The 12716-nt window shown below is 45.7% G+C and overlaps 1 protein-coding gene across 1 annotated transcript in view; it reads right to left on the bottom strand.

Annotated features, from left to right (window-relative positions):
- Window positions 1–212: 212 nt before the first annotated feature.
- Window positions 213–12716, bottom strand: part of LOC115480032 (nucleolar complex protein 4 homolog) — a 30780-nt gene continuing 18276 nt past the window's right edge. The window contains exon 8 of the mRNA XM_030218423.1: window positions 213–676. Within this exon, the coding sequence (XP_030074283.1) occupies window positions 560–676 (117 nt within the window). The 3' untranslated portion in view covers window positions 213–559. The remainder of the gene's footprint in view (window positions 677–12716) is intronic.

The following is a 12716-nucleotide window of genomic DNA, read 5'->3' as shown; positions in this document are numbered from 1 at the left end:
TATATGGCTCCAACAACATGAAGGCCTTGCCCCTGTCACTGTATTCTACTCTTATTTTCCTGCAATTTAAGAAAAGGCTGAAAGGATGTTGTTTTCTTTCAACCTGCTCATCTTTCACCTATGAAACTGTTGGTCACAACAATTTTTACTCCATTGTATTGTTTTAATTTAATTTACAGGGTCATTTACAAAAAGTACAAGCTAATGCTATTATCACGCTATTTGCTGCAGGGCCCACTGGGCAATAAATATGGCAAATAACGTGCATTAGCGGCTTTAATGGAGGCTGCTGGTAAATGATCCCCTTAGTAAGTTGTTTCCTCTTTCCCCAAAGCATCCTGGAGTTCTTTGCACATTGTACAAACCTTTAATTAAAACCAAACAATATGTTTTATTTGTACCACTGTAATATTACAAAGCACCTTGGATAAGAACAAAGGTAAATGTCTTCAAATTGGTTGCTAAAATCTAAATTAAAAAAGCAAATAAACCAATTTTCAAACAAGTAGCTGTTTTTTTTTTCTTCTGTATTTTGTTTTAGAAAGGACATTTGTCAGCCCTATAACAGCTCAAAGTGTTCCACACAAATATCCTTCTTCTTTCCAAACAATCCTCGCACAGGCTCAAATTCCAATGGAACACTCTTGAATTTTTTCTTCACTTCTCTTTCAAACAGCTGTTACAGAGAGGAAAATAAGAAATTAAAAAAAATTTAAAACAAAAACACACATTGATAATGAGCCACCATTCCTAGTGAAAAGTGCACATGCCTACAGAGCTATATACTTTCCCTGGTAAGTTATTTACACTTTTTTTTCTCTTTTTGTGCCAACCTTATGAGATGATTGGAAAAATTATGGCTTACCTGATAATTTTCTTTCCTTTAGTCACAGCAGATGAATCCAGAGACTGTGGGTTATGACCATCTTAGAACATAGGCGCCGACTCCGTGGGTGCTGTGGGTGCTCAAGCACCCCCAATAATTTGGCAGTGGCACGTGATGTGACCGCTCCCTCCCTGCACCGTCCGTCCCGACTCCTTTCCCTGCTGCACCGCTGTGCTGTCCGTCCGTCCACCCGCTCGCTCCGCCTCCTACCTGGCTCCTTCAATGTTCCGGAATGACTCTGTCTCCATGTGCAGACACTGCCTTCGCTGTCGCCGTCGGAAGCTTTCCCTTTGGCTCTGCTCTGTTCAGTTTCCGGCAACATGCTGCAACAGAGAGGCAGAGCACAGAGGAGCTTCCGGTCCCGGAGTGGAGCCGCTGTCGCCGAAGAAGCCCGAACTGGTGGGGTGGGCCGGTGGCGCCGCGCGTGAGTGCATCATGTCCTCGGTCCTCCTGTCCCGTCCCGACCCTCCCGAGTCCTGGGCCGGCTCCCGCTCCAGTCCCTGCATGCTCCCTGCCATGGCCTGCCCTGCACAGCTTCATTATTTCAACTTCCGGGCCCAAGTGTGCAGCAGTTTCCTGTAGCGCATAGGCGGGAATTGCGGGATGCTGCAGGCAGCGGAGGGAGAGCTCGAGAGTGCGAAGGCAGCTATGTGGTGTGTTTACCGGCGGCCCGGATCACACTGATGGAAGGGCAGAGACAGAGTGAGCCAGAGAGCACAAGGTACAAAAGTCATTATGTGATCAAGTTTGACTTAACAACTGAAGGAAATAGAACAAAAATAAAACCACCTAAAAAGGAACAGCTGCAAAAGGTTAGGAGTTTATACCAGTTTTCAATATTGTTTAAAAATATCATCTTGGAAGCCCAGGCCCAAAATATCAGTGCATTGAAAAAGGCTGAAGGAAGGCCAAATGGTTGCTGGGATGGATAATAGATGAGGTGAAAGAGTCTATTATAGCCAAAAAGAATATTTTTCAAACAATAGAAAGTGGACCCAAATGAAAACAAAAAAATAGAAAAAGAATTGCTAAGGCAATCAAAAAGTGAATTTGAAAAGAAGCTTGCCCCAGAGCTAAAAACTAATGGGAAGAAAAAAAAAAACTGTCCCAGACACATGATTCAGGGCAATTATAAAAATGGGTGTGTGTAGTTATGCACATCTTGCACGTTTAAGTGGTGCTTTAAAGGGTACTTTTGTGTGCAATTTTATGAGACAGCACTTAAGGGGCCCTTTTACTAAACAGCAGTAGAGCTAACGTGTGGGTACTGCGTGCCAAATTATCACTACTGCTGGGGTAGCGCAGGCGCCTGGTGGTAATTCTGAAGTTGGAGGGGGAATGGGGGGTGGGAGGGGGGAATGCAGCACCTGTAAAAAATAAATACATTTTCAGCACCCCCAATCACTTTGAAAAGTTGGCTCCTATGTCTTAGAATGTGTTTTGTTTTGGTTTTTTTTAATTGTGGTGATTGTGTGTAAATAATGGAGGAAAAAAAAGCCTCTGTATCCCCGGTCAATATTTTAACTTTTATATGACTCACAGGGTAGACTCTTCATTGGCTTAAAACACCTCCAATTTTTCTTTTAGTCTTTATAGTTTATATTTATGTTTTGTATTTAAACAAGTAATGTCTGATTTATATATAGCATTTATGGTTAAATTTGAGCATATAGCACTTATCACCCACACCCTCGCATCTGCCATGGATTCAGAACCTAAGCCTAAAGCAAGGTAGCAATGAATGAATCAGAATAATCTTTTTGTCTCAACTGAGCCCTTTCAATGGCCAAGCCTAAGACCAAAGGGGCACAGATCCTCCATGAGCACCAAAGCCACAGAAGATGGCGAGAATCCCCGTCCAGCAGTTGAATCAGGTCCGAGTACCACTGCCTTCGTGGCTAATCTGAGGCTATGAGAATTATTTGACCCTGGCGCAACATAATCCATTTTTTTTTTAAATATATTTTATTGAAAGTATAACAGTGTACATATTTATCAAGCCAATTACATATATCTCTTAATTACTGCTTCCCCTTGAACCCCAGTCCCATCCTCCCTCCCTCCCCCCCTCAGTCCAGAGGTGATGATTCTTGTTCTTTATATTGTTCATATAACGACCATATTTTTGTAAAGGTCGTTATGGAGCCTTTCCTCTTGGCCGTTAGTTTCGACATCGGATATATAAAGTCTACTTTTTGAGTCACTGTATGTAATGCTGGTACTTGTGCTTGCTTCCAGGCTCGTGCCAACGCTAGTTTAGCTGCTGCAAAGTATTGAGTAGCCAGTCTATGCTGTCCACTGGGCATTGTCCGAGGTCTGAAGTGGAGTAGGCAGTGCTCTGCTCTTTTTGGATATGGCTGCTGCAGTACAATAGTTACCCGCTCCACTACCCTATCCCAGAATGTTTGTACCTTCTCACACTCCCACCATATATGGTAGAATGTGCCCCTATGGCCACACTCTCTCCAACATTGTCCTGAGAATCCCGGATATATCCTTTGTAGCCTGTCTGGGGTGTAATAGCACCAGTAGAATATTTTGAACCCATTTTCGTTTATCGATTGCGCTGGAGATGCTTTAAGGAGATACTTATAGTTACTCATCCATGTTGATCTAGGATATGTGGTTTGTACCACCTTCTCCCATTTCGTGTGATAGGTCACCTGGGGATCAGTCCTTCCCAACAGTGCCAGATATATCCGGGATATGCTCCCTCTGCCCCCTCCCCTCCGCATCGCTGATTCTAAGGTTGTTTCTTCTAGATCTAATTCATCTTGCGCGCGCTTTCTAATGAAGCTGCGCAAGCAACAGTAATATACAAGGTCTCTCTCTGTTAGCCCATATTCTTCTTGGAGTTCAGAGAAGCTGATCATAGTCCCCTCCACCCAGACTTGGCCTAACGTACGTAGGCCTGCTTTAGCCCATTGGTCAAAAACCTTTTCTGATCTCCCTAATGGGAAGCCCATCGCCCATCTTATTGCCGTTTGTCGGTAATGTGTCCTTTCGGGAAACATGCGCCTTCTGATTTGCAGCCATGTCTGGAGCGGGTGTTTTAGGGCCAGAGGTAATCTCTGTAATATGTGTGTCAGCTCTTTTCCCGGTATCCATAAAATGTCTTCTAACGCGTAACTGCCTATCCATGCTCTCTCCCAATGTATCCATTTCTTCAATGCCCCAGGGCCCCACTCCGCCAAGTTTCTTAATTGCGCTGCTTGGTAGTACAGATAGAGATTGGGCACTCCCATACCTCCCCGCTCACTTGTGTGATACATCATATTTCTTCGCACTCGTGGTGGGCGTTTCCTCCAGATATATCTAAACATCTTTTTATGTATTCGTGTGAAGAAGGATCTAGGAATTGGGATAGGTAAGGCCAGGAACAGGTATAGGAGCTTGGGAAGTAATATCATTTTAATGGCATGTATGCGACCTTTCCATGACGTGTTAAGGCCTTCCCATCTATCCAGGTCTTGAAAGAGTTCATCTATCTTTTGGGGAAAGTTAGCCTGAAAAAGCCCCTCCACCTCAGGAGTTATCTGTATTCCCAAATACTTGATGGATTTTTGTGCCCATATGAAGGGAAACGTTGCCTGCAAGCTTGGTAGCTCTGCCTCAGGTACTGTAAGATTTAGCAGAATAGACTTGGCTAGATTGGGATTAATCCTGACATCACCCCATAGTATGTCATATGGTCTATCACCTTTTGTACCAATATCGCGGGCTGTGTAAGGGTTAGCAGTATGTCATCTGCAAATAGCATTAGTTTTTGTTCTTTTTGTCCCCTCACTATTCCCTGTACTTCCCCATCGCTCCTCAGTATGCATGCTAGTGGTTCAAGGGATAGGGCAAAAAGTAGCGGTGAGAGGGCGCATCCCTGCCGAGTTCCCCTTCCTAGCGGAAATGTATTTGTATATGACCCATTAATTTTTAATGTCGCTAGAGGGCGTTTGTATATTAGCTGTAGCCATGACATATCTTCCCGATATCCCCACCTGCCGCAAAACTGCAAACAGGAATGACCAGTCGACTCGGTCAAATGCTTTTTCTGCATCAATGGAAAGCAGCAGTGCTGGTATTTGGTCATCCCGCGCGTATTGAATAGCATGGATAAGAGTTCGAATGTTGTCAAACGTTTGTTGCCCGATTATGAATCCTGCTTGGTCTGCATGTACTAGATGGGGTATCTGCTTTTGTAATCTAAGGGCCAGTATTTTTGTGAAGAGTTTATAGTCTACGTTAAGCAGGGATATCGGGCGGTAGGAACCGCATTGTTTGGGGTCCTTTCCTGGCTTTAAGAGTAGAGTGATTGCTGCCAGTCTCCACGACTGCGGGATCTCTTGAGCCTCTCCTAGTTAATAGCACTACGCACTGTCCTCTAACCACTACCTTGAGACCCTCCCATAGGCTTGCTGCCCAGATCCCCCCTACATCATTAAACTGGAGATATTCAGTAATATATTTTTCTATCTCCAGGATATTTTTCTCATCATGTAGTAGGGCTTCATCCAGGCGCCAGTATCTCGGGCCTACAAATATAGGCCCCACGTTAATTGCCAATACTACTGGGGAATGGTCGGCCCATGTACGTGGTTCTATATGTACTACCTGAGTCTTATTCGCTATAGTGACATCTCCAAGCCGTCTATTCTGGAGTATGACTTAAATTTGGGGGAGTAATATGTGTAGTCTCAGTTCCATGTTTTTCCCTCCAAATATCTATCAACCCCCATCAGGCTATGAACATTTTCAGCAGTTTCCTATCTGCTTTTGCATATGTCGCTGAGCCTGTCGAGTTGTCTATGGGCGGATGGAGTGTGACATTGAAGTCGCCTCCCACGAGTAAGTGTCCCTGTTGGTGTTGTTGCAGCAGCTGCTCTATCCTTTCCCAGAATGACCCCTGGCCTTGATTAGGAGCATATACATTTAGGATGGTATATTGGCTATTACAGAGAGAGACCACCATCAACACAAATCTGCCTTCTTTATCACTTATGGTTTTTATAATTTGCCAAGGACTAGATGCCGAAAGCGCAATCAGTACCCCCCTCTTCTTGGGTGTTTCTATACAAGAGGAGAATTTTATAATGGGGTATCGTCGGTGGCAAACTAGTTTCTCATGACATTTTTTTCAAATGGGTTTCTTGTATACAAAATCACATCAGCATTTAAGCGTAGCATATCTTTAAACATAAGTTTTCACTTTATGGGTGAATTGAGCCCTCTTACATTCAGTGTGACACAGTTCAATTCTTTAACGGCCATGTTCAATTATATCTCTGCATGCAGTAGTACCTCTGATATTCGCCCCCCTCTATCCTCTGTTGCCCATCCCCCTCCCCGCCAGTAACCATATTAGACATGCCCCTCTCGCCAGATGTGGCATGTCTGGCAGGGAGGCGATACGTAACCCATGAACATTACCAGCCGTTTATGCTCGTCTGTCCCTCTGTCCTAGAATATAGCAACCATGTCAGGTGTTGGCGCTCTCCTCAGTTTGCGAACTCCATCTGTGGTAATCCATCAGCGGGGATCGGTCCCTGCGTGTCCTGATTACTATCTTCTTAGACGCCCTCGCCCCTGCGAGGCCCGCTGCCATTTCGCTTTGTTGGACTTTGGAGCGTTTGGTGGGTGGTTAGGGCGTGTTGCTTCTGCCGATGTTCCCTGCTCCATGTGTTCTCGCGCCTCTTCCATTGAAGTTATCCTGCATTGTTTGCCTGCTTTGTAAAACATCAGGGCAAAGGGGTGCTGCCATTTATATTTGATCCCCTCCGCTCGCAAGCTTTCAGTGAGTGGTCTTAGCACTCTTCTACGTTTTAGGGTTGTAGTTGATATGTCTTGAAACAGGTCCAGTGGGTAGGTATTCCATATGATCGGGCCGTTCATCCTTGCTTTGTGCATAAGGTCTTCCTTTACTTTGAAGTCAGAGAAACATGCTATGATGTCCTTGGGCACATTGGTCTGGCGTGGCCCCAGCGTCCGGTGTGCGCGTTCTATTTGTATGCCGCCGGGCGACACTGTTCGCTCCGGCGTGGTTAAAATCTGAGCCGCCAGGGCCTTTACCACCTGCTCACAGTTGTTATGCTCTGGAAGTTCCGGAAGCCCCCATATTCTGATATTAGACCTGCGACTCCTGTTCTCCAGATCTTCGACTTTGTCGGTGAGAAAACGTATATCTGTTTGCTGTTCCAGTATGCGGTTTTCAATGCTATTTAAGGAGTCCGCGTATTCCTCTAGTCCTGTGTCGGTTTCGGCAACTATTTCCCAACTCGGTTATTTCTCCTCGAAGCTCCGCGCCGAGTTCAATCTGTTCAAAATTCTGCTGCACACTAATATTCCGCCAGTGTCATTATGCTCATATTAGCCCTCTCCTCAAGTCACTTCACTGGCTTCCTATCCGTTTCCGCATACAGTTCAAACTCCTCTTATTGACCTATAAGTGCATTCACTCTGCAGCTCCTCAGTACCTCTCCACTCTCATCTCTCCCTACATTCCTCCCAGGGAACTCTGTTCACTGGGTAAGTCTCTCTTATCTGCACCCTTCTCCTCCACCGTTAACTCCAGACTCCGTTCCTTTTATCTTGCTGCACCATATGCCTGGAATAGACGTCCTAAGCCAGTACTTCAAGCTCCTTCTCTGTCTTCAAATCTAAACTAAAAGCCCACCTTTTTGATGCTGCTTTTAACTTCTAACCCTTGTTCACTTGTTCATAACCCTTATTTTATTATCCTCACTTTAATATTCCCTTATCTCTTGTTTGTCCTGTTTGCCTGTCCTAATTAGATTGTAAGCTCTGTCGAGCAGGGACTGTCTCTTCCTGTTCAAGTGTACAGCGCTGCGTACGTCTAGTAGCGCTATAGAAATAAGTAGTAGTAGTTCCAAGCTTCAGGCTGGTGTTGCAGCTGACTCTGGGCATTTCAAGTCTCATTCTTGCATTCCTGTCTCTCTCTGTACATTACAAGCTTCATTCTGGTGCTCCAGTTGCCTCTCTTAGTGCATTCAATGCCTCATTCTGGAGTCACCAGAGATTTTGACTACACTCCCACAGGAATCCCTCAGTAACTTCTTCCATACACACACAGGAATTCCACAGGATTCCCACAGTCTCCATTCATGTGCAGCTCTGTACTGCAGACCTGAAAGAAGAACTGCGCGGGGGGGGGGGGGGGGGGGGGGGGGCACTGATGGAAGCTTTGGCCAAGGCAGTGAGCTCCAGCAGCCATGAGAAGAGCTTGGTGCTACTCACCACAAAGTTTGTCACTGCTCATGGAGGTGGAGACATAGGAGCCAACTTTTCAAAATTATTGGGGGTGCTAAGCCCAATGAAAATAACCCCTCCCTGGACAAATACAAGGAATTTTCTCAATATTGGGGGTGCTCAAGCACCCACAGCGTCGGCTCCAATGGGTGGAGAGAAGGGAGTGGTGCTGGACAATGGGAGAGCGAGAATGGATCTAGGAAAAGAGAGGAAGGGAAAGAAGAAAAAAAAAAGGATGGATCTGAGGGTGGTATAGAGGGAGATTATCAGTCCTTTAGGAAAGGGAAGGGGAATTGGATTTGATATACGGCCTGTCGTTATAATTAAGGCAGTTTAGTTTCAAGTTTATTCAGATGTACTAATCCGCTAACCAGCAGTACTATCTAGGCGTCTCACAATGCATTAAAAAAATTACATACAGGTACTTATTTTGGTTCTAGGTCAGTTCCCACCCACCAATCCCCATTAGTTTTTGTTCTTTTTGTCCCCTCACTATTCCCTGTACTTCCCCATCGCTCCTCAGTATGCATGCTAGTGGTTCAAGGGATAGGGCAAAAAGTAGCGGTGAGAGGGCGCATCCCTGCCGAGTTCCCCTTCCTAGCGGAAATGTATTTGTATATGACCCATTAATTTTTAATGTCGCTAGAGGGCGTTTGTATATTAGCTGTAGCCATGACATATCTTCCCGATATCCCCACCTGCCGCAAAACTGCAAACAGGAATGACCAGTCGACTCGGTCAAATGCTTTTTCTGCATCAATGGAAAGCAGCAGTGCTGGTATTTGGTCATCCCGCGCGTATTGAATAGCATGGATAAGAGTTCGAATGTTGTCAAACGTTTGTTGCCCGATTATGAATCCTGCTTGGTCTGCATGTACTAGATGGGGTATCTGCTTTTGTAATCTAAGGGCCAGTATTTTTGTGAAGAGTTTATAGTCTACGTTAAGCAGGGATATCGGGCGGTAGGAACCGCATTGTTTGGGGTCCTTTCCTGGCTTTAAGAGTAGAGTGATTGCTGCCAGTCTCCACGACTGCGGGATCTCTTGAGCCTCTCCTAGTTAATAGCACTACGCACTGTCCTCTAACCACTACCTTGAGACCCTCCCATAGGCTTGCTGCCCAGATCCCCCCTACATCATTAAACTGGAGATATTCAGTAATATATTTTTCTATCTCCAGGATATTTTTCTCATCATGTAGTAGGGCTTCATCCAGGCGCCAGTATCTCGGGCCTACAAATATAGGCCCCACGTTAATTGCCAATACTACTGGGGAATGGTCGGCCCATGTACGTGGTTCTATATGTACTACCTGAGTCTTATTCGCTATAGTGACATCTCCAAGCCGTCTATTCTGGAGTATGACTTAAATTTGGGGGAGTAATATGTGTAGTCTCAGTTCCATGTTTTTCCCTCCAAATATCTATCAACCCCCATCAGGCTATGAACATTTTCAGCAGTTTCCTATCTGCTTTTGCATATGTCGCTGAGCCTGTCGAGTTGTCTATGGGCGGATGGAGTGTGACATTGAAGTCGCCTCCCACGAGTAAGTGTCCCTGTTGGTGTTGTTGCAGCAGCTGCTCTATCCTTTCCCAGAATGACCCCTGGCCTTGATTAGGAGCATATACATTTAGGATGGTATATTGGCTATTACAGAGAGAGACCACCATCAACACAAATCTGCCTTCTTTATCACTTATGGTTTTTATAATTTGCCAAGGACTAGATGCCGAAAGCGCAATCAGTACCCCCCTCTTCTTGGGTGTTTCTATACAAGAGGAGAATTTTATAATGGGGTATCGTCGGTGGCAAACTAGTTTCTCATGACATTTTTTTCAAATGGGTTTCTTGTATACAAAATCACATCAGCATTTAAGCGTAGCATATCTTTAAACATAAGTTTTCACTTTATGGGTGAATTGAGCCCTCTTACATTCAGTGTGACACAGTTCAATTCTTTAACGGCCATGTTCAATTATATCTCTGCATGCAGTAGTACCTCTGATATTCGCCCCCCTCTATCCTCTGTTGCCCATCCCCCTCCCCGCCAGTAACCATATTAGACATGCCCCTCTCGCCAGATGTGGCATGTCTGGCAGGGAGGCGATACGTAACCCATGAACATTACCAGCCGTTTATGCTCGTCTGTCCCTCTGTCCTAGAATATAGCAACCATGTCAGGTGTTGGCGCTCTCCTCAGTTTGCGAACTCCATCTGTGGTAATCCATCAGCGGGGATCGGTCCCTGCGTGTCCTGATTACTATCTTCTTAGACGCCCTCGCCCCTGCGAGGCCCGCTGCCATTTCGCTTTGTTGGACTTTGGAGCGTTTGGTGGGTGGTTAGGGCGTGTTGCTTCTGCCGATGTTCCCTGCTCCATGTGTTCTCGCGCCTCTTCCATTGAAGTTATCCTGCATTGTTTGCCTGCTTTGTAAAACATCAGGGCAAAGGGGTGCTGCCATTTATATTTGATCCCCTCCGCTCGCAAGCTTTCAGTGAGTGGTCTTAGCACTCTTCTACGTTTTAGGGTTGTAGTTGATATGTCTTGAAACAGGTCCAGTGGGTAGGTATTCCATATGATCGGGCCGTTCATCCTTGCTTTGTGCATAAGGTCTTCCTTTACTTTGAAGTCAGAGAAACATGCTATGATGTCCTTGGGCACATTGGTCTGGCGTGGCCCCAGCGTCCGGTGTGCGCGTTCTATTTGTATGCCGCCGGGCGACACTGTTCGCTCCGGCGTGGTTAAAATCTGAGCCGCCAGGGCCTTTACCACCTGCTCACAGTTGTTATGCTCTGGAAGTTCCGGAAGCCCCCATATTCTGATATTAGACCTGCGACTCCTGTTCTCCAGATCTTCGACTTTGTCGGTGAGAAAACGTATATCTGTTTGCTGTTCCAGTATGCGGTTTTCAATGCTATTTAAGGAGTCCGCGTATTCCTCTAGTCCTGTGTCGGTTTCGGCAACTATTTCCCAACTCGGTTATTTCTCCTCGAAGCTCCGCGCCGAGTTCAATCTGTTCAAAATTCTGCTGCACACTAATATTCCGCCAGTGTCATTATGCTCATATTAGCCCTCTCCTCAAGTCACTTCACTGGCTTCCTATCCGTTTCCGCATACAGTTCAAACTCCTCTTATTGACCTATAAGTGCATTCACTCTGCAGCTCCTCAGTACCTCTCCACTCTCATCTCTCCCTACATTCCTCCCAGGGAACTCTGTTCACTGGGTAAGTCTCTCTTATCTGCACCCTTCTCCTCCACCGTTAATTCCAGACTCCGTTCCTTTTATCTTGCTGCACCATATGCCTGGAATAGACGTCCTAAGCCAGTACTTCAAGCTCCTTCTCTGTCTTCAAATCTAAACTAAAAGCCCACCTTTTTGATGCTGCTTTTAACTTCTAACCCTTGTTCACTTGTTCATAACCCTTATTTTATTATCCTCACTTTAATATTCCCTTATCTCTTGTTTGTCCTGTTTGCCTGTCCTAATTAGATTGTAAGCTCTGTCGAGCAGGGACTGTCTCTTCCTGTTCAAGTGTACAGCGCTGCGTACGTCTAGTAGCGCTATAGAAATAAGTAGTAGTAGTTCCAAGCTTCAGGCTGGTGTTGCAGCTGACTCTGGGCATTTCAAGTCTCATTCTTGCATTCCTGTCTCTCTCTGTACATTACAAGCTTCATTCTGGTGCTCCAGTTGCCTCTCTTAGTGCATTCAATGCCTCATTCTGGAGTCACCAGAGATTTTGACTACACTCCCACAGGAATCCCTCAGTAACTTCTTCCATACACACACAGGAATTCCACAGGATTCCCACAGTCTCCATTCATGTGCAGCTCTGTACTGCAGACCTGAAAGAAGAACTGCGCGGGGGGGGGGGGGGGGGGCACTGATGGAAGCTTTGGCCAAGGCAGTGAGCTCCAGCAGCCATGAGAAGAGCTTGGTGCTACTCACCACAAAGTTTGTCACTGCTCATGGAGGTGGAGACATAGGAGCCAACTTTTCAAAATTATTGGGGGTGCTAAGCCCAATGAAAATAACCCCTCCCTGGACAAATACAAGGAATTTTCTCAATATTGGGGGTGCTCAAGCACCCACAGCGTCGGCTCCAATGGGTGGAGAGAAGGGAGTGGTGCTGGACAATGGGAGAGCGAGAATGGATCTAGGAAAAGAGAGGAAGGGAAAGAAGAAAAAAAAAAGGATGGATCTGAGGGTGGTATAGAGGGAGATTATCAGTCCTTTAGGAAAGGGAAGGGGAATTGGATTTGATATACGGCCTGTCGTTATAATTAAGGCAGTTTAGTTTCAAGTTTATTCAGATGTACTAATCCGCTAACCAGCAGTACTATCTAGGCGTCTCACAATGCATTAAAAAAATTACATACAGGTACTTATTTTGGTTCTAGGTCAGTTCCCACCCACCAATCCCCATTAGTTTTTGTTCTTTTTGTCCCCTCACTATTCCCTGTACTTCCCCATCGCTCCTCAGTATGCATGCTAGTGGTTCAAGGGATAGGGCAAAAAGTAGCGGTGAGAGGGCGCATCCCTGCCGAGTTCCCCTTCCTAGCGGAAATGTATTTGTA

The sequence above is a fragment of the Microcaecilia unicolor genome, chromosome 11 (assembly GCF_901765095.1).
Source record: "Microcaecilia unicolor chromosome 11, aMicUni1.1, whole genome shotgun sequence".
In the NCBI taxonomy this organism is placed as follows: Eukaryota; Metazoa; Chordata; class Amphibia; order Gymnophiona; family Siphonopidae; genus Microcaecilia; species Microcaecilia unicolor.
The sequence above is the reverse complement of the archived record's forward strand: the minus strand, read 5'-3'. Positions and strand labels throughout refer to the sequence as shown.